This window comes from Coenobita brevimanus, chromosome 35 (assembly GCF_032717465.1).
Source record: "Coenobita brevimanus isolate Jiangsu-jjx chromosome 35, ASM3271746v2, whole genome shotgun sequence".
NCBI classification, from domain to species: domain Eukaryota; kingdom Metazoa; phylum Arthropoda; class Malacostraca; order Decapoda; family Coenobitidae; genus Coenobita; species Coenobita brevimanus.
In genome coordinates, this window is record NC_136988.1 from 16,408,272 (window position 1) to 16,435,122 (window position 26,851).

Below are 26,851 nucleotides of genomic sequence, written 5' to 3' on the forward strand. Positions count from 1 at the left end.
ATTTCTCATCCATTCATTGTATGCTTTCTTCTTTTGTGCCACAGCCTGTTTCACCTCTTCAGTCCACCACGCTGTTCCTTGCACCCCCTTCCGTCTTCTCTTCCTTCCACACACCACATCACATGCTCCACATACTTCTTCTGTAAATATCTTACACACACCTTCCACGTCTCCCATCTGCTCCAATTCATATTTGCCCAATCGTTCCTCCACTTCTCTCTTATACTCTGCCTTTTTCTCATCCTCTTGTAACCTTTCCACTCTCCTTGCAACTACTCCTTCCTCTCGTCTTTCCCTTCTTCTATTCCTCCATCTTACTTATATTCTAATTCTGGCCACCACCAAGTAGTGGTCAGAAAGTCCACTCCCCCAACCTCTATACACTCTTGCATCCTTTACACATCTTCGCATCCTTTCATCCACACACACATAATCAATTATTGCCTTCCTTTCATTCAGTTCACCACCCACCCTTCTCATCACTCGCCATGTATACCTGTGGATCATTTTATGCCTGAAGAGGGTATTGGCTATCACCAACCCCCTCCCAGCACAAATGTCCACTAACGCACTCCCATTCTCATCTATCTCAGCAGGCACACCCCACTCACCAACTATTTCATCCACCATCACATTCCTCACTTTTCCATTCATATCACCAGTCAAAAACACTCTCTCATTCCTTCCAAACTTTTCCATGCACACTTCCACATTTGTCCAGAACTCTTCTCTCACTCTCCTAGCACGATCTTGCGTTGGTGCATACACACACACACAATCGCCCACATTTGTATTCCAACTTTCAACTTTACCCACACAATCCTTGACCCAACTGATCCATACTGTCTTATGCTCCTCTTCCATCTTTTACTCACAACTATACATACTCCTTCCTTTGCCCTCTCATTCTCACCTACTCCTGCACATATACCCCATCCATACTCCCATTCTCTCACACTTTCTCCTCTCCATTTTGTTTCAGTTATTCCACATACATCCACTTTCGCACCCTCAAGCACCTGGACAATCTCTCTCTCTTTCACCTCATCATTCGCTCCTCTTACATTCCATGTACTCATTACCAAGTCCTTTGTCCGGTCCTGGGTCGTCATCGTTTGGTCAGTAGCTTGTCCGAGGCTTCTTGTTTGTTTTTTTAGTTAGTTGTTTTCCGGGGAGGGGCACTAACCCTCCGCCAACCCTTTTAGTCGCCTTTTACAACAAGCAGAGATACTGGGGGAGTATTCTTGAAAACCCCCCTACCCCCAGGGTTATATATATATATATATATATATATATATATATATATATATATATATATATATATATATATATATATATTGTTACGGAACAGGGAGAAATAATGAACACTTCAAGTGAGAATACTAAAATCACTATTGTCCGCAAAGTTCCAGGTTCAAAACAAAAGAGTTAGGTAAAATTACAAGTTAAAGTTTAATGCTCAAAGTAACAACTAAACATTCAGGACTCATAAGGATAATGTAATGGCAAAAAAACAGGTTAAATATATGGTTAACTGCAATAGCCTCTATTAACACGAAATTAGCAAGAGTAAATTTATCATAGTCAGCCCTGATAAAATGAGAAAACTGGATAATGCTCAGTTAATGCAAGATATATTATTACAGATACAAAATATTATTAATAATGGCTGACATCAAAAACTCCACATGAATCACAAAAACCTTACCAGGCCTACGAATTAACACCTTATGCTATACAGTACAAGAAAAAAATGTAATAACACTTATACTCAAATTACACAGCAGCTAGATGGTTGGAGACTTCCTGAGCACTCACAAAAATAATAACAACTATACAGGGGAGGATAGAGATGTGAACAAAATGAGGAGTATCTCTAAGTGGCAATTAATGCAGAGACTGAGCTCATTATATAGGGGCCGACAGAGCTTGATACAACTTGTAAGAAGGACGCGCAAATGAAGCCATAGGGGACAAAGAGTTGACACTCCTGCTCTGAACAACAGAAAGAACGACTTACTCTACTATAAGGGAGGAGAAGGGGGGAGTGAGGTAGAACACGGAAGCTTGGTCACAATAGAAGCCACGAGGCGAATCGGGATCAAACATGCAGCATACTGTACATTAGAATTATACAAAGGATGATGAAATCATAGGCTATGTAACACCTCCCCACAAAAAAAAAAAAAAAAATGAAATTTACAAAGGAAATTTCTTATTACTCTAAAACAATCTGTCTAAAGTCTAGATAAGCAATCTGCAATAACATTTTCTTTCCCCTTGACATGTTGTATGTCTAATGAATACTCCTGAAGAAGTAGACTCCATCTTGTCAATCTCTGATTTTTATCTTTAAACTTACTAAGGAATTTCAGAGGGTTATGATCGGTATAAATGACTATGGGGTCAAAACCAGAACACAAATAAAATGAAAAATGCTGTAAACCCAAAATCAAGGCCAAAAGCTCTTTCTCAATAGTTGAGTAGTTGTTTTGAGGTGGAGTGAAATTCTTACTGTAATAAGGTATAGGGTGTTCAATACCCTGATCATCCTCTTGCAGCAAAACAGCCGAAGCTCCTGTATCACTTGCATCAACAGCCATCTTAAAAGGCTTAGCAAAATTTGGAGTAGCGAGCACTGGCTGACTTAATAGGATAGCTTTAAGTTTACTGAAAGAGGATTCACAGTTATCAGTCCAGACAAATTTAACTCCCTTTTTCAGTAGGTCTGTAAGTGATGATACAAGAATTGAAAAGTTAAGAACAAATCTCCTGTAATAACCTACCATTCTCAAAAATCTCTGTAGCTCTTTCCCACTTTTAGGTCTGGGAAAATCACTTATAACCTGAACCTTAGCTGCTGGTGGTGCAACGTGTCCATCACCAATTACGTACCCAAGGTACTGAACTTTAGCTTGACCAAACTCACACTCTGATAAATTAGCTACAAGATTAGCCTGAACCAAACGCTCACGAAATTTACTGACTGGCATAGGTGATCTTTCCAGTTGTCACTGAAGATTAATACATCATCAATATAAACAACACACCCTGCCAAACCCTCTGTTACAATATTCATGAGCTTCTGAAATGTGGCTGGTGCATTCTTCATACCATATGGCATTACAGAACATGCAAAAGTCTTTCCTAGTGTTACAAAACATGAGATCTCCCTAGCACGTTCAGTCATAGGTACTTGCCAGTATCCTTTTAACAAATGAAACTTACTTATGTACCTAGCCTTTCCGATCTTGTCTATGCAATCTTCCACACGAGGGAGAGGGTAAGTGTCTGTTTTGGTTATCTGATTAACACGTCTGTAGTCGATGCAAAGCCGCTGTGACCCACCTGGCTTAGGGACTAGAGTGACAGGAGAACTCCACTCGCTCTGGCAGGGCTCAATCATCTTGTGGTCCAACAGGTAGCCAAGCTCCTTCTCGATGAGAGGAACTTTCACTGGGTTCACACGGTAAGGAAGCAGTTTAATTGGCTTTGCGTCTCCAACATCGACATCATGCATCAACACAGTGGTTCTTCCTGGAGTGGCACAGAACACTTGCGGGTACTCCTGCAGTAATGCCAAAAACTCCTGCCTTTCCTCGGGAGGTAGATGAGAAAGCTTAGTCTGGAGATCATTCATGATATCAGGATTCTTCCCCAAACTATCACTCAGGCTCATGCTGCATGGGAGAACTTCACTTGCAGACTCGGGTGGAAAAGCTACAGTGCAAACTGGGTTATTTTCGTCCCATCTGTGATATAACTTTAGCATTTTGATGTGACAAAGTTGCTTGTTCTTTCTACGATCTGGTGTGGCGATGACATAGTTGACATCACTGAGTTTCTTCTCCACGAAATAAGGACCACTAAACTTGGCTTGAAGAGGTTGCCCATGAACCGGTAGCAGAATCAAAACCTGATCTCCTGGCTGAAAGTGGCGTAACCTGGACTTCTTATCATACCAAATCTTCATCTTCTCCTGAGCAGCTCCTAAATTCTCTCTCGCCAGCTGCAAAGCAGTGGACAGCCGTTCTTTGAACTTCATCACATACTCCAGCAGGTTGACGTCATCTTCCTCCGACAGTCAGCATTCCTTTATTAGCTTAAGGGGTCCTCTTACTTCATGGCCAAACAGTAGTTCAAAGGGTGAGAAGCCCAGTGATTCATTTGGAGATTCTCTTGCGGCAAATACAACGAATGGAAGACCTTTATCCCAGTCTTTCTGATGTTCCAAACAGTATTTCCTGAGCATCGATTTGAGTGTTTGATGATATCTCTCCAACGCTCCTTGGGTCTGGGGATGGTAAGCTGAAGACGTGATCTGGGTGATGCCCAACTCTTTTAGAGACTGCTTGAAAACATTTGACATGAAATTACTTCCCTGGTCTGACTGTACCTCCTTGGGCAGACGAAACTTTGTGAAGAACCCTAGCATTTCCTTAACCACGTTCTTTGCTGAGATATTTCTAAGTGGAATGGCTTCAGGATAACGAGTAGCCATATCAATCAGGGTCAACACATAAGAAAATCCTGAAGAAGTCTTAGGAAGAGGGCCCACAATATCCACCAACACACGGGTGAATGGCGCCTCAAAAGGAGGAATGGGAACTAGAGGTGCAACCTTTTTGGTCTGATTACACTTCCCCAGAACTTGACAGGTGTGACAAGACTTACAATACCAGGAAACATCTCTGAAGATACCTGGCCAGTAGAAGTTTTTCAGAATGCGTGCCACAGTCTTCCTCACTCCAAGGTGTCCTGCCAAACTGGAATCATGAGCCACTCTAATGATATCCTGCCTACAAACACGAGGGATGACAACTTGATGTACAACCTCCCATTCACAGTCGGCTGATGCTGTTGGGGGTCTCCACTTCCTCATAAATACTCCTGACTTTATATAATAACAAGTAGAAGCACCAGCTGACTCTTCCTCACTGCAAGCAGAATTAGCTAGATCTTTCAACTCAGGGTCAGCAACCTGCAACTCAACCAACTCTTGACGAGACAAATTATCAACACTACGGGGTACAGCCTCATCTGGTGAGTGGTCCAAATTAGCAAGAAAAGTGTCAGCTGGGATAACATCATCATCCTCTAAGTCACCAGTAACTTTAGACTTAGCCCTAGTGACAGCACATGCAGAGAACACATCAGGGACATCACAATCCTAGGTCGCAGTCAATGGCTCACTAGACAACTGAGGAGCTGGACACACTTGACTTCCACCAATATCATTTCCAAGTAAGAAAGTTACCCCTGACATTGGGAGTGTCTCAACCAACCCAACCATAACGGAACCACTAACAAAACCAGACTCTAAATTCACTCTGCACAGAGGGACAGAGAAGTAATTATTCCCTACACCTTGTAAGATTACAGTTTCATCAGAGGAATTAACATTAGAGCCTAGAACACTGGTCAACATAAGGGATTGGCAGGCACCTGTATCACGATACATTTTAACTGATTTCCTGTTACTACTGTCCAGAAGACTGACAAAATCATCAGACAGGAAATTAGCACATGAACTCTTGAGAGTGTCACCCACATTACTGCTCAAAAGAGGAGTTTCATCATGAGAATTTACTGTGCACCTCAAAACAGGTTCAGTTAACTCAGTTAAAGAATTCTGGGAACTCTCAAGGGTGGACACTAGACTAATTGACTGAATATTTAAAAACTCCTTTTTGTTCACATCACTCTGTCTCCTGAAACATTTCTCCGTGGTATGACCAAGCTTACTACAATAAGTACATTTACTTTTCTGAAATCTAGAGGTGAAGCTGGTATTTACTTCCTGAGAAACATCATCTTTATTCTCTTTCCTGTTACCTGTACTCTGAGTAGAGGCAACGTACTTACTCTCAGCTTTCCTTTTTTCTTTAGAATATCTCTTGTGAGTGAGAACATATTCATCAGCTAAAACTGCAGCATCATACAAATTATCTATTCTTTTCTCATCAAGATATAGGAATACATCTTTATTAACACACCTTTTGAAGTCCTCCAGCAAAATCATCTGCTTAAATTTATCAAAATCAGAATTTACATTCTTAGAATTTAACCACTGCTCTAACGGATCTTCTTTGATTTTTGCATACTCAACATGGGATTGCTTATCTTGCTTATAAGTTGTCCTAAATTTTACTCTATAGGCTTCAGGAACAAGCTCATAGGCCTTAAGAATCAAGCTCTTAACTACATCACAATTATCAGATTGATCCTGAGGCAAAGATGCATAAGTTACTTGAGCTTTTCCGGTGAGAACAGTTTGAAGGGGTACTGGCCAATACTTTTTGGGCCAATTAAAACCTGTAGCTACCCTCTCAAACAACTGAAAATACTTTGTTAAATCAGATTCATTAAAAGGAGGGACAAGTTTAACATTTTCAGCTACATCAAAATCATCAGAGCTAGATGATCCAGTTCCACCTTGTTTCATGCGATACTCATGGTCTGCCTGAATCCTAGCAAGTTCAATTTGTGCCTCCTGAATACGAGCCTGAGACTCAGCCTCCTTAGAACGTGCCTGAAACTCAGTCTCCTTAGCACGAGCCTCCTGCAGGGCTAGCTGTAACTTAGCTATTTCAATCTGCGTTTGCTCATCTGGAGGAGTTACATTAAACAAGCTTTTATTAATCATGCCACCAATTTGATCTTTAGACTGATGAGAGCGAACAGCAATTCCCAATTGTTGAGCAACAAGCTTAAGTTCATTCTTTGTTCTGTTTTCTACATCACACACTGTTTGCACATTTGACAAAAAATCTTTGGCTTCATCAAGAGTAGTAATAGTAGACATCATGAATAAATCACAGTCACAAAATATCAAGCAATATCCTTATGATAATATCCTGAATATCCTGATAAGAGGTCGCCAAATTTATGTTAGGAACAGAGAGAGATAATGAACACTTCAAGTGAGAATACTAAAATCACTACTGTCCCGCAAAGTTCCAGGTTCAAAACAAAAGAGTTAGGTAAAATTACAAGTTAAAGTTTAATGCTCAAACTAACAACTAAACATTCAGGACTCATAAGGATAATGTAATGGCAAAAAACAGGTTAAATATATGGTTAACTGCAATAGCCTCTATTAACACGAAATTAGCAAGAGTAAATTTATCTAAGTCAGCCCTGATAAAATGAGAGAACCGGATAATGCTCAGTTAATGCAAGATATATTATTACAGATACAAAATATTATTAATAATGGCTGACATCAAAAACTCCACATGAATCACAAAAACCTTACCAGGCCTACGAATTAACACCTTATGCTATACAGTACAAGAAAAAAATGTAATAACACTTATACTCAAATTACACAGCTGCTAGATGGTTGGAGACTTCCTGAGCACTCAGAAAAATAATAACAACTGTACAGGGGAGGACAGAGATGTGAACAAAATGAGGAGTAGATCTAAGTGGCAATTAATGCATAGACTGTGCTCAGTATATAATGGCCGGCAGAGCTTGATACAACTTGTTAGAAGGACGCGCAAATGAAGCCATAGGGAACAAAGAGTTGACACTCCTGCTCTGAACAACAGAAAGAACGACTTACTCTACTATAAGGGAGGAGAAGGGGGGAGTGAGGCAGATCACGGAAGCTTGGTCACTATGGAAGCCACGAGGCGAATCGTGATCAAACATGCAGCATACTGTACGTTAGAATTATACAAAGGATGATGAAATCATAGGCTATGTAACAATATATATATATATATATATATTATGCGAGGAAGAAGGAACCAAAGGCCATGAGCCTGGAATAAGAGTTCCCTCCAAGAGAAAAACAAAATACAAGAGAGAGCCAAATTCAAGATCCATTCATTTCGAGATGCCTAGACACACTGCGTTTGAAAGACTGGAGATCATAGGCAGCAGGAAATACAGACAGAGGGAGACAGTTCCAGAGTTGACCTGTTGCATAAATGAAGGACTGGGAGTAACGGTTATCTCTTGCATTAGAGTGTTGGACAGAAAAGGGATGAGAGTTTGCTGCTAGACGGGTGTTCCGCGCCCGTCATAGAGGTGGAGGAATTCATGCAGACAGTTCAGAGGAGCAGTGACCATTAAAGTAGCGATAGAAAAGAGATAAAGATGCAACAGTGCGGCGAAGCGACCGAGTTTGAAGGGAGTCAGTAAGAGGAGGAGAGTTAATGAGACGAAAAGCCTTTGACTCCACTCTATTGAGAAGAGCTGTGTGTGGGGAGCCTCCCCACACATGAGAGTTGTACTCCACACAGGGGCGGATAAAACCCCTGTATATAGTCAACAATTGTGCAGTGGTAAAGAAAGAACGGAGTCGGCTTAGCACACCCAATCTCTTGGAAGCAGATTTTACAAGAGATGTAATACGATCTTTCCAAGATAAGTCCCGAGTAAATGAAACCTCAAGCATAAATATATATAGATATAGATATAGATATAGATATATATATTGCAGCAGCTGCAGCCGCCATTACAAGTCCACTGCTAAACAAAGGTCTCCCCCAAGCTTCCCCACGAATTCCTTGATTGAACCAATCTTTGCCACGATTTCCCTGTAAAGTTATCACATCTCTCCATCTCCTGTCTGGCCTTTTTCTGCTACGCTTACAATCTCTTGCTGTCCAGTCAGTCAGCCTCTTGCTTCATCGGTAATCCCTTATTCTTGCTAGATGGCCTGCCCACCTCCATTTCCGTTCTTTTATAACTTTTATAATATCTTTGACTTCAGTTCGCTCTCTTACCCAAGTTGATCTTTTCCTGTCTCTTAAAGATATTCCCAACATCGATCTTTCCATTGCTGTCTGAGAACGGAACAATTTATTTTTCATCGATTTTGTCAATTTGCAGGTCTCACAACCATACACCATAGCTGGAAATATACATTCATTATATGTTCTGCGCTTCATAAAAACTGACAAACTATTTTTCATAATGTCTGTATGTTCATCGAGAGCTTTCCATCCAATTGTAATGCGTCTTTTTATTTCGCTATCATGATCTTTCGTTAATTTTAGTATTTGTCCCAAGTAATTGCATTCCTCTACTTCTTCAAGAATTTCTTCTCTCATTCTGATGATGCTCTTTGGTGTATTTAGATTTAACATTAATATTATTCCGGTTAATCTTTAGCCTAATGTGAGACTTTCTCTGTTCAGGTCATTAAAGGTTTCTTGGAATGTCTGCTGTTTCTGAGATTAGGACAATGTCATCTGTAAATCTTAAATGGTTTAGCTTTTCTCCATCTATGTTCACTCCTTTGTTTTCCCAGTCTAGCTTTCTGAAGATACTTTCAAGGCAGGCTGTAAATAATTTTGGTGAAATTGTATCTCCCTGACGCACGCCCTTCTTAGTCGTATTTTTTTTGCCGAGTCCTTACGTAATTTAACTGTAGCAGTTCCATCTTTATATATGTTTTCGAGCAGTTTTACAATGTTCTCATTCACTCCTTGTTTTTGCAATGAATTTATAATTGCTATGTGCTCTACTGAGCCGAAAGCCTTTTCGTAATCAACAAAAGCGAAGCACGGTGGTTACCTCAAATAGCTAATTCACTGTGTGTAGACAATCAGTAGTCGAATACCCACTTCGGAATCCTGCCTGTTCACGAGGTTGGTTTTCCTCCAAATTTGTTTATATTCTGGTTATAAGGACTTTAGTGAAGAGTATTTAAATGACTGATAATAAGCTAATGAGCCGATAGTTACTAAGATCTTTTGAGTCACCTTTTTGTGAAGTAAAATAACCATTGCGTTACACCATTTTTTGGGAATTTTCTTCTTCTTTATACCAGTACATGGAGTAAATAAGTAAGCAAGCCTGTTTTGTATTTCTACTCCTGCATCCAACAGTAAATCGTCTACTATTCCATCTTCTCCCAGACCCTTCCCTCTTTTCAAATTTTTAAGAGAAATATTTTCTTCGTCTGGTGTTACCTCAGGTATTTCACTTGTGTCAACTGAAAAGTTAGCTATTGGTACTACTGCCTTTGATGAATACAGTTTTTTGTAAAATTCTTCAACTCTCTTCACCATCTTATCTCTGCATTTAATGATTTCACCGTTATTGTCTTTTAGTGATGTAAATTGTTGCTTTCCTAGTGCCAATGTACTTCGGACCTGTTTCAGATTATTTCCATTTTTGATGGTTTCTTTGATCTGATCTATGTTTCTCTTTCTTTTTTCTTCTCTTTGTCTTTTGCTGATAAACTTATTAATTCCGGTCGTTCTGCTTCATCTTTCCTTGTTTTTACTTTCATTTCATTTCCTTTTTTCATAAGCTGGAGTGTCATTTCCGAATAGTTCATGGCTTTGGTTATATTAGGTTTTCCTACTACCTCCGCTGATTCTCTTAGCACTTTTGTTAGTCTGTCATTCAGCCCATCAATGCCACATTCAACACTACTTTAATCCTGAAATCTGTTCATTATTACCAACTGAAAGGCTGCTTTGTTTTCGTTTATTTTTATTGGGCTTATCTTTTTATCTTTAATCATCTTCTTTCACTTCTGAAATTGAATCTGGCTGTGCAACCCACCATTCTATGATCACTACCTACATTTACTTTGTTGATAACTGTGACATTTGTTATCGTATTATTCTTATCTGCTGTAATGAAGTCGATTTCATTCTTTGTTTCTCCATTTGGGCTTCTCCAGGTCCAGTCTCTCCCTGTTCTTTTGTGAAGGAATGTGTTCATTATTCTTATGTTATACATTTCAGCACAATTTACCAGCATTTCTCCTCTTTCGTTCCTTTTTCCCATTCCAAATTTTCCCGTACATGCTTCCCCTTTTTTTGATTTCCCAACTTTTACATTGAAGTCTCCCATGAGTATAGTATATGTCATCTTTTTGTCTTCCATAATCTGGGAGATGTCATCATAGAATGTTTCATATACTTGTATTACTTTCGGGGTATACTTTTTGGATGGTCTAATTGCAACCAATGCTACTCTGGCAGATACACTGATGAATTTAACAACGTTGTCTGCAAGATTTCTGTTAATTAGAAATCTTACACCACTAACTCTTTCATTTTGCCTTCCTCTATAGTAATATAGGTGGTTGCAGTCTTCTAACTGAATTACTTTTTCATTTCTGTGGATCTCACTCAAACCTACAGTATCCCAACTAATGTTTTCCAGTTTAGTCATTAAATTATCACGTTTTCAATCTTCTACGAGGCTTTTTACATTGTATGCAGAGATCTTCATGGATTTCAGTTTGTTTAATATCCCAGTTTCTAACTTGCCAATACAGTGCCTACTCACTTTCGGTGGCACACTGCCCGTAAGCACAGGAGGCAGTGCAGTTGGACCTTTAGTAGACGATCATCCAACAGGAGAGCCCGTCAAATCATTTGCAACAGAAATCATGTTTGGTTGGGAGGACTGTGGCTATCTCACCTCCCTGCTACATAGTATCTGGTGAGATGTAATTTTTGTGCCATCTTATTCATTATATTCGGTGGAGCCCTATATATCTACAGGAGGCCCCATGGTCCACAATGCCTAAGATGGTGCCTCGTATATCTGCAAGTCCTTCCCCTATCTGCCACCCTGGGACAAGCCAGGTAGCAGTCGGATTCTGCCCCTGGATATATACCGGTATATATATATATATATATATATATATATATATATATATATTGTTACGTTGTCCGCCTTTCCGTTCCCACGGATGCAGCCGTTACAGCTGGGCTAGGGGGATTATGCAGTATGTATCCGCGTCATTCGCGGAGTTTATATTAGCGAGTGCTACAAATTCTTTTGTTTCTTTCGTTCTCGCCACTGAGGGCAGTTTTATTTCATACCATGCTGAGTATGCATTTGATTATTTTGATTGTCTTGTGTGAGCTACCAGTATATTTAATAATGTTTTGCTTGCATTAGAAGTACCAGTTTATTGTAGAGAGAGAGAGGGGCACGAATATAAGTTCTTAATTAATTAATTTGATTATGCGTTCGCGCTTGGCCGTGCACGAGCCTAGCACCAGTTGAGTCTCTTCCCAGCTAGCTTCCGTATCGTGCGTGTGTGCACACTCTCTCTCTCCCCAGTCATTTTTATGCCGAGCTGGCGTTTTCATTTAAGTTTATTTTTATTCTTTTGTTGCTGACTGAGGGAAGTAGATATTTTATTTGTTTTTGTGACCGTGTTGTCTTTGGAGGGACAGTTTGGCTCACCGTGGTCTTCTCGCTGCCTTTGTTAACGTTCCCCAACACCCGTACATACACACACACACCCCTAACCCCTACACAGTTAATCCCATCTCTTTGCTCAAGGCTAGTGAGAACCATCGTGAGCTATTAACTGCGTCCCCCCTTGGACACGGGTTAAGTAGAAAAGTCGTCATCACCGAAGTAAGGGAGGTGTTCCTGTATACTGTCTCAGGCGGTATTACTTCCGGTAGTGACGATAGTAGGCTAGATCTATAGGTAGGTTGTTCCGTTTTATTATCAAAGTACAGAGTGTTGCGTTCTTAAGTAAGTACTTTTCCGTTGCGCAGTTTTTCTCTAGTTTGCGGAGTGTCAGTGCCAGGGTCTGCGTTATTTTTGCAACGCAGTGGAGGCCGATCATCTAAGGCTGACTTGTTGTCTTTGTAATAGCTCTCGGGCTGGCGCCACCATAACAGTGGCGACCTCGCATCAGGATATCCTAACAGTGCCTTTTTCTTGCTAGGATATCGTTACCTTGGCGTTCTCTGTGCTTTGAGGTGAAGTTGATGTGTTTGTAGTTTCTCAGTCAGCATTAGTATTTCATTATTCAGTACTGCCATTGATTTGTCGCCATGGAGTCACGCGTGTCTACACCAGATCGCGTACGTGCTGAGTCACCTGTGGATATGGAAAATATGGAACAACGAGAGGCACATAGCAAAGGTACTCCCCGTGTGAGCCCTAAGTTTGACTATGGTGCTGAGTTGCCTCGTTTCGCTACCCCACTATTACCATCTATGATGTCGCCGAGCCAGTTTAGAGCAGTTCCCCCGGGTATGTCTGGTGCTTTCCCTGGAGCTGTTCATTCCACTCCCATATACCCTGGAGTCTTGTCACCGGAGGCTCAGTTGCAGTTGGAGTTGAAAAAGATGGAGATGCAGCGTGCAAAAGAAGAGAGGGAGATGGAGATGCAGTATGCAAGAGAGGAGATGGAGTTGCAGCGTGAAAAAATGCGATTTGAGCTGGAGAAGACTCGCTTGGAGGTGACTGCTAATAGACCAACTTCAGATACCCAAACCTCAGGCCGTGCAGAGGATAGGGAGAGTTGGTTCTCAAGGAGTCTAAAATTAGTGCCAGCATTTGATGAGTTGAAGGTGACAGAATGGTTTGTTAGATTTGAGAAGAAGGCTAGGGAGTTTGAGTGGCCAAGGCAGCGCTGGGTGGGGTTGGTATCTAATGTGCTGAAGGGAAAAGCCTTGGAAGTGTATAATAGGTTGAGCCCTGAGGATGTAGATGATTATGATGAATTTAAAACAGCCATCCTGAAGGCATATGAACTTAGACCAGAGGCTTATCGGTTGTTGTTCCGTGATGCTCGGAAAAGGCCTGCTGACACCTATATGGCCTACGCTAGGTATCTGGAGGAGAGGGTTAGACAGTGGTTGCTGAGTGAGAGCGCCACTTCGTATAACGAGGTGCGTGAACTGCTTTTGATGGAACATTTTACCAACATGGCTGACAAAGAAATTGGTGTTAAAATTAGGGAGAAGAGATTTAAGACCGTGGAAGGAAGCAGCGACTGGGCTGATGACCGGGTGTTTGCCTTGCGGAGTATGGGGGGCAAGTATGCTAATTTTCAGTATTCCAGGGAGAGGACTGTGAGTGGCCCTGCCTGGGATAAATCTCCCGTGAATCAGTCCATGGAAGTACAGAGGAGAAAAGAATTCAGGGAGAAAGAGCCCTGTATCCAGTTCGAAGCTAGTTTGTTACTTTTGCAAACAGAGTGGGCACATCAAGCCTAACTGTCCTAAGTGGAAGGCCTCCCCGAAATGCCAAACCAGTGGCACTAGTTATAGGTTCGAGTCAGGTGAACGAGAGGAGTTGGGAGAGTGGTAACGGTGAGGGAGAAGTCTGTGGGAAAGCTGGAGTGTAGTCGGGCTGTGCTCGCTGCCGGCTCAGGCTGGAAAAGTTACCCAACATGCTACGCCACCTCCGGATGAACTGCTGCCTCAGAAATCGTCCCTAGACTGGTGTAAACCTTTTATGTGTCACGGCACAGTGAAAATTCATGGGATCAGTTATCCAGTTACTGTGGCTCGTGATACCTGTGCACAACAGTCTGTGTGCAGAAACGTGACTGGAGGGCCTGTAAACTCAGGGAAGTATGTGCTGTGTAGAGGCATGAACTCAGATGAATACTATGATTATGTTCATGTGGAACTCGATTGCCCCATTGTTCAGGCTGCAGCTCAAGTAGCTGTTGCTGATGTAATGCCACTAGAGGAGGTTGATTTTCTGCTGGGGAACGACCTGGCTGGGGAGAAAGTATTTCCATCTCTTCCCCCACCAGTTGTTGTGGCAGAGAAGTGTTTTGACGCCCCAGAAATTGGTATTGAAGTTGATGCAGAAGTGGAAGCCATGTTCCCGGTCTGTGCAATTACACGATCTATGGCACAGGTTGCAGCCCGGGAGGAAGAACTGGTGAAGTCACAGGTTCTTGGGGTCGACTGTGATGAGGCAGGGCCACCAATGGAGGAACCTAGTGAGCAGAGTGTTGCTGTGGTGGGTGAGGAGAGGGAATGCGTGCATGGGTGCCGCCCACTTCCCACTCAGGACACTAGAGGTGGTGCTGAGTGTGTCTGTGTGGAGACTGAACCCAGCCCATCGACTGAATTAGAGAATTTCAGGACGCTGGGGTCGACTGCGGGGATGCAGGACCACCGTCAAACGCGCCTGAGGAACAGAGTGTCACTGTTGAGGGTAGAGGTGATGATGATGTCAGTGTGGAGTCTGACATTCCTTCCCCTGTCGAGTGTACTAGGGGTGACGCTGAGATTGATCGCCCTTCGCAATCCAGTGTCCCGACCAGTCCCTTATCTCAGTCCTCAGTAGAGCTGGCGGGTGTTGGGCCAGCAGAATTGAGGGTGAAGCAACAGGAGGATGAAACATTAAAGCCCTTGTTTGCTCGAGTAGGGGAAGAAAGAAGTATGGAGTGTGGTAAGGAGGAGTTCCTGATTAAAGACAATGTTTTACATCGCCGATGGACGCCCACTGGCGCCACGGTGGATGGAGGAGTGGGTGAGTTAGTGCAGGTGGTGGTTCCTGTGCAGTATAGGGTGCCGTTAATACAGTTAGCACATGAGGGACCTTTAGCAGGTCACTTGGGAAACAGGAAGACAGTGCAGCGCTTAAGATATAACTTTTGGTGGCCAAGTATGCCGGGACAAGTTGCTGCGTACATCAAGAGCTGTCACACGTGTCAGATAGTGGGCAAGCCTAATCAAGTTCTTCCTGTGGCCCCTTTGACTCCCATTCCTGTAGTTGAACCTCCGTTTACCCGGGTAATCATTGATATTGTGGGCCCTTTACCTCCTACTTCTGCTGGAAACAAGTATCTGTTAACCATAATGGATGTTACAACACGATACCCAGAGGCTATACCAATCAGAAGCATGCAGGCGAAGTCAGTAGTCAAGCAACTTATCCTGTTCTTTACTCATTTTGGCCTGCCCAAGGAGTTGCAGTCTGACCGTGGAGTGAATTTTACATCTAATTTGTTTAAGCAGACAATGACAGAATTGGGCATCAAACACATTTTGTCCAGTGCCTACCATCCGCAGTCACAAGGTGCCCTGGAGAGGCATCATCAGACCTTAAAGACAATGCTGCGCACCTTCTGCTATGATAGTGGAAAGGATTGGGACCTAGCGGTACCCTTTGTTATGTTTGCAGTGAGAGAGGTACCAACTGAGTCGTTAGGGTTTTCACCCAATGAGTTAGTGTTTGGGCACAGAGTTCGTGGTCCCTTGGATGTGGTGCGAGAGGCCTGGAGTAACAACAAATCTGGCAACCAGGAATCCATGCTTGACTATGTCTGCAGCACTCAGCTGGAGAGACTGCATTGCGCTTTAGAGCTTGCCCGTGACAATCTAATCGGGGCTCAAGCGAAAATGAAGGCTCATTACGATAAGAAGGTCAGAAGTCGTGAGTTTAAGCAAGGAGATGAAGTTTTGGCACTGCTGCCCATGCAAGGAAAACCTCTGGCAGCTAGATTCAGTGGTCCTTATATTGTGAAGACGAGAGTTGGGGAACTTGACTATCTAATTGTTACCCCAGATAGGCGGAAGAGTACTCAGTTGTGCCACATTAATATGTTGAAGCCATACTACCGCCCAGTTGATTCTCACTGTGGGATGACTGCTGATGTCTCTCACCTGGGATGTGAAGGACGGGGAAAGGAGGACGTGGCATCAAGGGAACGTGCTGTGGAGGGAGCTGTTGGTGCCGGTAATGTGAGTAGTGGACCAGGGTTACAGCCACAGTCCCTGGAAGGTGACTTTGGAGTGGACGTTGAGGGAACCAGGGATAAGAGCGCTCCTGTAGTTTTGGCGGTTGGTAGTGAGTTGGAGGAGCAGGAGGAAGTGCTTAGTCGTGGTGAGATGTTACCAGCTGACCTATGGGAGGGCAATGGTTATGCAGCTCTGGTGGAGAAATTGCGACACCTTGATCCAGTAAAGCGAGAAGAGCTGTGCAACAGATTATGGAAACATCCGAAAGTTTTTGGAGATTCACCGGGATTGACAACTTGGGCTACTCATGACATTGACGTTGGGGATAGTAAGCCTGTAAAATTAGCTCCCTACCGCATCAACCCTATCAGACAGAAAGCTCTCGATAATGAGATCAAGTATATGTTGGACCATGGATTGATCAAGAGGAGTTTCAGTGAGTGGAGTTCACCAGTTACCTTGCAGCCGAAGCCAGATGGGAAGGTTAGGTTGTGTGTGGACTTCCGGAAAGTTAATTCACTGTCTAAGACCGATGCTTATCCTTTACCTCGGGTCAATGACTCCGTGGACAAGGTGGGAAATGCCACTTATATCACCAGACTTGACTTAGTAAAAGGATACTGGCAGGTCCCGCTGACGGAACGGGCTAAACAAGTGGCTAGCTTTGTTGTCAGTGGTGCAGTGTATCAGTGCCAGGTGATGCCTTATGGATTGAAGAATGCTCCAGCCACTTTCCAGAGGCTTATGGATAAAGTGGTGGATGGCATACCCAATTGTGTCGTTTACATCGGTGATGTCATTGTGTATGACACCAAGTGGGAGGAGCACCTTGATCATGTGGAAATGCTCATTAAGCGGTTGGAGGAAGCTGGCTTAGTAGTCAACTTAGACAAGTGCGAGTTCGTACGTGCTAAGGTCCAGTACCTTGGATTTGTTGTGGGACATGGGCAAGTGGCTCCACCTCGGGCTAAGGTGGATGCCATTTCCAACTTTGCAGCACCCCAGTGTCGCCGTGCCCTCCAGCGATTTTTGGGCATGATCGGCTATTACCGAAGATTCATTGGGAATTACTCCACAGTGCTTGCCCCTCTTACTGACTTATTGCGCAAGGATAAGAAGTGGCAGTGGACAGCCGAGTGTGAGCAAGCTTTTACTACTGTTAAGTCTTTGCTGTGCCACCACCCTATATTGCGTGCACCAGATTTTGACAAATCTTTTGTGCTGGCAGTTGATGCTAGCCGAGTAGGGGTAGGAGCAGTGTTGATGCAGCCAGATGAGGGCCAGGTTGAACATCCCATATCATACTTCTCAAAGAAGTTTAATAGAGCCCAGAAGAACTATTCCGTCATAGAGCAGGAGTTATTAGCGATTATCCTGGCCCTGCAACACTTTGCTGTCTACCTGCCCCCTTTTGGCCCTGTGATCAAGATTTATTCAGACCATCATCCCCTGCAGTTTTTGAACAAGTTTAAATTTAAGAACCAGCGTTTGACCCACTGGAGTTTGCTTTTGCAAGAGTACAATTTAGAAGTTAGGCATATTAAGGGGATTGATAACGTAATTGCTGATTGTTTATCCAGGGAGGGGTCAGGGTCTTGATTCGAAAATTTTGATCCAGGGCTCAAAATTTTCCCTTGGGGAAGGGCGTGTTACGTTGTCCGCCTTTCCGTTCCCACGGATGCAGCCGTTACAGCTGGGCTAGGGGGATTATGCAGTATGTATCCGCGTCATTCGCGGAGTTTATATTAGCGAGTGCTACAAATTCTTTTGTTTCTTTCTGCTTCGCCACTGAGGGCAGTTTTATTTCATACCATGCTGAGTATGCATTTGATTATTTTGATTGTCTTGTGTGAGCTACCAGTATATTTAATAATGTTTTGCTTGCATTAGAAGTACCAGTTTATTGTAGAGAGAGAGAGGGGCACGAATATAAGTTCTTAATTAATTAATTTGATTATGCGTTCGCGCTTGGCCGTGCACGAGCCTAGCACCAGTTGAGTCTCTTCCCAGCTAGCTTCCGTATCGTGCGTGTGTGCACACTCTCTCTCTCCCCAGTCATTTTTATGCCGAGCTGGCGTTTTCATTTAAGTTTATTTTTATTCTTTTGTTGCTGACTGAGGGAAGTAGATATTTTATTTGTTTTTGTGACCGTGTTGTCTTTGGAGGGACAGTTTGGCTCACCGTGGTCTTCTCGCTGCCTTTGTTAACGTTCCCCAACACCCGTACATACACACACACACCCCTAACCCCTACACAGTTAATCCCATCTCTTTGCTCAAGGCTAGTGAGAACCATCGTGAGCTATTAACTGCGTCCCCCCTTGGACACGGGTTAAGTAGAAAGTCGTCATCACCGGAAGTAAGTGGGAGGTGTTCCTGTATACTGTCTCGGGCGGTATTACTTCCGGTAGTGACGATAGTAGGCTAGATCTATAGGTAGGTTGTTCCGTTTTATTATCAAAGTACAGAGTGTTGCGTTCTTAAGTAAGTACTTTTCCGTTGCGCAGTTTTTCTCTAGTTTGCGGAGTGTCAGTGCCGGGGTCTGCGTTATTTTTGCAACGCAGTGGAGGCCGATCATCTAAGGCTGACTTGTTGTCTTTTTTGTAATAGCCCCGGGCTGGCGCCACCGTAACAATATATATATATATATATATATATATATATATATATATATAGCCCGACGCCCTAATCCCGCAAAGTGTGACCGTAGACAAAACGCCTCCAAGTCACTCTGTCACCCACCATTAGACTACCCTCCCCGCAGCTCACCCCCCCCTCCCTCATATACCTCTCAACTCCATCCCTCCACCTCATCCTCGGTCTACCTCTCCCTCTCCCTCCCTCCACCTCACCTACATACACCCTCTTAATCAGTCTTTCATTCTCCATTCTCTTCACATGTCCAAACCACCTCAGTGTATTTCTCCTAATCTTCTCAACCACATCCACATCCATATATATATATATATATATATATATATATATATATATATATATATATATATATATATTAATCAGCATTGGATATCTATCTATCTATCTATCTATCTATCTATCTATATATATTGATGTAGTGCTGCCTTTATCATTCTTTATCATTCTTTTTCTGTGCCTGTCCTCCTCTCTTCCTATTTCTCCCATCTTTCCTGTCATTTCTTATTGCTTTTCTTTCCTTTACAGGTGGCTTTACATTGAGTGACAAGCCAAATGGTTTCCTGTAAGCCAAGAAACCATTTACAACGCTGGGTGGTTTTTCTCTTGGAGGGACGTGTTACTGCGGGCTCATGGCCTTTTGTTCCTTCTTCCTCGCATAAAAAAAAAATAATAATAATATATAACCAAATCATACGTGCTCCCTACGTGTCAGCAAGTGGGTTGCTGGAGGGTTAGTGCCCCTCCACGTAAAACAAATAACTCAAAGTCAAATGGCCACCCCTTACGGGATTGTGGCGTCTGGCAATATATATATATATATATATATATATATATATATATATATATATATATATATATATATATATCTATATCTATATCTATATCTATATATATATATATATATATACATATAAATATATATATATATATAAATATATATATATATATATATATATATATATATACTTTCATAAGTATGGGAAATCACAAATGTGTTATAGACGCTTGATTAGCCATCTATGTTTGGGCAAGTCAGGGATTGTATATCCCGGCTAACGTCAGGCGATTTTATTTAGCTGAGAGTGAACCATAGCAAAATAAGGGTACTGATGCGGTCACTATTAAACAGCATTAGATTCAAGTGAGAAATAGGAGAATGGAAGTTTTAAAAAAACAAATAAAAATGGACATGAAATCACCCATTCTCACGGACCTCTGTTCACATCACTCTGTTTATTCCAGTCAGATACCTGCAGTAATTCAGATAAAAGAGTAGGCATGAGAGAATGACTGCAATTTATTCTTTGTTCATATGGGTGAGAAAAAAGTACTCGTTCCTGTATATGGTTGAAGAACTATCAAATTTAATGGAAAATGTTATTATACTGTATGTGGTACTGAAGTACAGTAGTGCAGAATGCTGTCAAGATTTTTTTATCGAAAAAAAAAAAAGAAAAAGAAAACTAAAATGTTGTAAGACTGCAAAAACACACACAAAATGAATACCATGATACCTTCTGGCCAATACATCTCTCTCTTGTAACCATACTTTTTATACTGAAGCCATCTTTAACAATACTTTAATAATTTCTTAAACTTCCAAACTAGACTAATAATATATGTATGTTGTAGTGTGTAAGTATAACAGTACATGTACCAAGTGGTGTGTAAATTTTGTCATGCCAACGTAACCATAAGTGCAGGTCTTAGCAACTGTTGAACTGTGATGATAACTGCAGTCGGCTCCCCTCGCACCACTGCTGGCCAGTTGAAGGGCTGACATAGAACGGGATAGGCCTGTGTTTTTCTTCTCCAAATAAACACCCGTTAAAACTGTATCATGAATTTTTTGTCATTCTTAATATGGTGTGAGTTGTGGAAAATACTCTCTCTCTCTCTCTCTCTCTCTCTCTCTCTCTCTCTCTCTCTTTCTGTATATTTACACACACACACACACACACACACACACACACACATATATATATATATATATATATATATATATATATATATATATATATATATATATATATATATATATATATATATATATATATATATATATATATATATATATATATATATATATATATATATATATATATATTATATACCGGTATATATTTGTGGTAGGTGGGGGCACTCACCATCCACTCACTTGATGTAGTGCTGCTCTCAGGTGTCTGCCCTTTCCTCTCCTCCATCCTTCTTTCCTTCCATCCTTTTCTGTCTTTCCTTCGTTCTCTCCTCGTCCGTCTGCCTATGGGTGACTTTACACTCCCTCTTCTGTCTTTCTGTCCTTCATTCTTCCCTCTTTGTTCTGCCTGTGGGTGACCCTACACTGAGTGACAAGCCAAATGGTTTCCTGTACACCAGGAAACCATTTACTATGCTGGGTGGTAACCATATAACCAAATTTTGACGCATGGTGGTTTAGTGGGTAATTATGGCGCTCTAATCGGATTGAGCCGGTGAAGGTGTCTATTCAAGAGATGGTTGGGGTTTGTTGCTCACGTAATGACACTCAGGAATGAGTGAGGCTGGTCACTCTCATCTTAAGTGTCAGGATCAAACTGCCTACGCTCCTCATCAGACAACGTAGGATTGGATGATGGATATATATATATATATATATATATATATATATATATATATATATATATATATATATATATATATATATACACAGTATATATATATATATATATATATATATATATATATATATATACACACACAGTATATATATATTTATATCCGCATTACCCAGATATTGGCAATATTTATCGTAATATATTCTGGGTAAATCTCGGGTAATAAAGCAATTGATGTAACGATATACAGTATGTTCAGTAATTATGTAATAATGGTAATAAGGGTATTCTTTATTTTTATGCACAGGTTTTTCCGTGTGATGCAGGAGGTGTCAGACGGCAGTTCCCGTGCCATGATGGTAAAACTGTTACCCCTGTGGCTTGTTGGGATCCTACAGTTCACCGGCCTCATTCACTACATCACTACTTTCTACAAATGGAATGCCAAAACTTTCAAGGAAGTCATTTGGGTAAGGATAAAGTATAGGATTACCTTAATTTTTTCTCTATATATCCATGGTAAATGTGAACCCCTACAATCCTGTAAAGTCCTCTTCATTCATGTTTGGTAAGGTCAGACAGTTTCAGTCGCCTTAGTAGAGAGTTTACTGAGAAGTTGGTTACAGACTTCAGTATTCTCTGTCTGTCTGTCTGTCTGTCTCCACCAACTTATTCGTATTTAGTCCCCTTCCTTGTCACTGCTTTTGACCACTTAGTTCTTTAATGAGACTGCCGTACAGCTTCTATTACATACTGAAATTTCGTCGTCTGTCAATAAAAAAGACTACTTTTTTTTTTCTAACTTTCTCTAAATTTGCCAAATCTCCATATTGAATGCTGAATTGTAAAGACAGATGAACACCGAAATATGATGCTAGACATAAGTGCCAAGGAAACACTGTGGAACCGTAGAACTGTCTTTGCTCCATTGAGCTACGTGAAATAAGCTGCATAAGGACGAAAATCTAGGCCAGATTAAAGTGAATCAGTATTGTTGTTCGCAAATAATTAAACTGTTTTTTCACCAAATTCAGCGGATACTCTTCTTTGTCTTTTAACATTAAACTCTCATCACTCACGGCTTTGTTTTCCTGACTAAATTTCATTCCACGCAGAGATTTAGATGTGGATAAGAATATCCTTTTAGATGTTTATTTATGTTATTTCATGATGCTCGTGTTTTGGACATTATTTTAACTGTACATTTTATTTTATACGATTCTCTCCCAATATAGTTCGTCTAGGATGTAAAACATGCAGTAAGAGGGTTTCTCTTCATTTCAACCTTAAAACCAATGAGCGATAGGCCATGTGTTTCACATTCTTTCGTAAGGTTAAGCCCCAACTTTTGTATATTTTGGTCTACTCTCACGTAATGCAAGATATAAACGGTAACAACACTTACATATCTTTTTTTTTTCATGTTACATAAATATTGTTCTCCCTGGTGTATAATTAAGGGAATTTAACTGTGCCTTGACAATGGCCAGATATCACTTTTTGAGGGAAAGGAAATGGGAATCGGGTCATCATTTGAGTGACTGTACAGTAGAACGAAACGAACGGATCTTGAATTTGGCGCTCTGTTGATTTTTTTTTTTCTTGGAAGAAGCGGTTTGCGGGCTCCTGGCGTTTGGTTCCTTCTTCCTTGCATTAAGAAAAAAAAAAAGAGTCCGGCCTCCATCTGCACATCTAGAACTTGGCCCTTTGATAATAATTTTCAGTGTATAGACTAATACTTACATAGTGAACCGCATGGAAACTGTAGATTACAGTCTCCCAGAATTTACCCGTGATCTCATTATTATTATTATTATTATTATTAACGTAGATTTTCGTAATGGAGGGTTTAGATACAGCCTTAATAATACCATCTGTATCAGATGCTTTTCCTAAGCTGATGCTGCTGAATGTAATAATTTAGTGGCAGAAATAATATGGTTAATAGGAAGTCGTCCGGTTTCTTTTTGTTACTCATGGGAAATACCCTATGGAATGACCAGACATTTTTCCTCCAGCGGTCCATTTGCTGGTGATCACGCATCAGAATATCTTTAACGAATCCGACTAGTTCTGCATTAATTACTGTTATCGCCACCGTTCCATAGGCGCCTTCTTACTTTCCTTTCAGATTCTCTATACATCCACCTTTATGAGTTCCTTAAAATCTTCGCATTTTCCTGAACATCTTTGTCATTTCGCTGAGTGTGTCACATATCTTTGATATGTAATCTGGCCTCATGTGGTTTCTAACTTATCATAGCTGTTCTCATTGATATATATTTTGGTCTCATTTCTGCACTTACATATTCTTGTTGAAGCTGTAGGAAGCCATTGAAAGTATTGCTAATAAATGTAATTCCTCAAATTCTCCTTTAGTTGCTCTGGGACTGGAACCCGCATGACTTTGAATAACCAGCTCGATATCATAATCATTCTGGGAAATGGAAGACAAAGTTCTTGAAGAGTGCTTGACTGAAAATAATAAGAGTTTTATTTTATTAACATAACGCTATAGTTCGTCCACTTTAAGCTGACGGAAATATTCATTAATTGAGCAGATTAGTCTCTAGGATACAAGCAAAAAAAAAAAAAAAGACAATATTACTGCCTTACTACCTTCCATTGCGCTTTTTCGCGACTACCACTATATTCTAATGTAAATATATTTTTACAGCTTATCATTCAAGACAGAGTGATGGGCGTTTTAGATAAAGTTAAATTGGGCAGCGTAACGTAGCTGACCACAATCCAGAGGTAACGAAGAAAATTCTTACGAGAACCGTGAACATACAGATGGCCTGTGTATTGCATGTTTATCACTTCATATCGATAATATTATGCTTACATATATTCTAATTGCCTTTTGCCTATTTTATTAAATCAGGCTAAGACATTTCAAGTTTTGGGTTTAGATATGACCTTCGTTAACTGTTTTCATCAGTAAACTGCAGGTTCCTCTTACCGTGTAAAAAATCGTCAGGTAGTAGCCTGCATTTAATGAGAAATACGTCACCTTAGTGAACGGTCTAAGAATACAATAGGAATCTGTTTTTTTCCCGGACGAAACTAGTGTATACAACGTGAACAGGTAAAATATAAAGAATAGTACCGAGAAAACTTAGGTAAAAATAATAACGAAGCAAATGAGAAATTATCAAAGAAACTGAATGTGATTTCTGTGAATGCTTACGCATATGGATATCCCCATTGCGGTCTCCTAAAGAACTACTGTATTCATTCACCACAGTATTTCCAAATACAGTAATGTGTCCTGTCGTTAATTCAGATTGAATTGAATTATTCTAATGGAAGACATGTCACGTCCTTATCTTTCTAAGGTCTTGTCACTAACGTTTGTAAATATATGAAAAAGTGTACATTTACTAGATATATGAATGGGCGAAAACAACATGTTGGTTGGTGTATTTAGGCTGCAGCCTCAGCCAGGTTGGGTACCCTAGTATAATTTCTCCAATGTTGTTTGTTTATACTGTATATCGGATTACAGGAGGATTTGTAGTAATGATAAATGTACTGCTTTTCCTTCAGGATATGATAAAAACTCAGGAGTTGCGTGACATCCTGTGCTACAGCTACGGCAACTTTGGTACGCCACCGAGCAAAGCTGGATTCCCCATGCAGGCACTAGTCCACTCACTCTTCATCAAAGGTCCGCCAGTTACAGTACTTCACCAGTGTATTCATTTGCAGCAGTAATTGCAACTGACAATTTAACTCTCATGGATGGAACAAAATTAATCGAATATTGTATTCTGTATGTCGCCCATCGATATTATTCATCTGAAAGTGAGCCAAACAAGACTGAGAGTTACGTAAAGAGTGTTTTAGTTTCTGTCAAAAATTAGAACTGTACAGTCGTGGCCATAAATAATCACCTATCCTCCTGTACCTCGTGCCTCAGCTGGCTCGTTTATGCGCGGCAAGTCACATTGGAGTAAGAGAGGCTGAGAGGGAGGGACAAGAGAGAGAAGGGAAGGTGGGTGGGGGGACGAACGATGGTGCTTGCGTGGAGTAAGGGAGGGGAGGGAGGGTAGGTAGGGGAGGGAGAATTAAATGCGAAGTTGTGGCCACATAATATGTCTATTTTCTTTCATTCAGGGCATCATATAGAGGAGTTTTTATTCGGTAGATAAAGCTGCATTACACCTTGTATAGCGGCGTCAGATAACAAGCTTTAGATAGGTGGTGATATCAAGGGCTGGCTCGTGAGAAATATACTGACGTGACAGATCAAATATTAGTGTGGAACCATATATTTGTGTTTATCCGTGTATTTTGACTTCAGACGGAGAGTAGAATCTAGATGGCTTTGACTTCCGCAATGTTTGTGTAAGAAACGTCCTCTGCCCTTACCTGTAATTAATTTTTGGAACGAAATATTATATCAACCCTTGACATAGCTGTGTCCACAGTAAATATAATCACCCTCGCGGTACACACTCCATCTATACAGTCACCATCATGTCAATTCAATAATTATTAAATAATATCACTATATGAAAAGGCTATTCAAAATAACTGTGCATAAAAGGTAAATAAATTTGATGTCTGTGCTCGTGGGTGGATATGATAACGGTATCTCTCATAATCTGTTAGAGGGAAAGTGAAACAAAATTCTACCCAAACTCCCAAAATATATCTCTGTCAATATTTACCGACACTGGTCAACCCAAAGCAACCAGGAATGCCTTGGTAAGTAGTCCAGTGGCCTTATGCCTTAAAACCCTCATGCGGGCTTCGCGGCACCGGGGAAACAATGTTGTTGATGGTTTGCTGGTTTCGTCTGAACAGTTCCCACTCATCCTTGGTGTGTTGGAGGAGGCGGGTCCGTTTCCTCTCGTTCTCTGGCTTCCTCACGTTGACAGTCTAGGCCCACACAATCTCTGTGGCTCTGCACTACTAACTGATCTGTCACATCAGTATACTTTTTTCACGAGTCAGCCCTTGATATCACCACCAATCTAAAGTTTGTTATCTGACGCCGCTATACAAGGTGTAATGCAGCTTTATCTACTGAATATTAACTCCTTTATATGATGCCCTGGATGAAAGAAAATAGACAAATTATGTGGCCACAACTTAGCATATCATTCTCCCTCCCCTACCTACCCTCCCTCCTCTCCCACACTCCACCCCA

General features: G+C 41.2%; 1 protein-coding gene across 1 annotated transcript in view; it reads left to right on the top strand.

The window, feature by feature from the left end:
- Positions 1-26,851, top strand: part of LOC145396193 (all-trans-retinol 13,14-reductase-like) — a 177,466-nt gene that overhangs the window by 46,681 nt on the left and 103,934 nt on the right. Inside the window, exons 6-7 of the mRNA XM_080269632.1 lie at positions 21,998-22,160; positions 25,243-25,363. Of these exons, the coding sequence (XP_080125758.1) occupies positions 21,998-22,160; positions 25,243-25,363 (284 nt within the window). The remainder of the gene's footprint in view (positions 1-21,997; positions 22,161-25,242; positions 25,364-26,851) is intronic.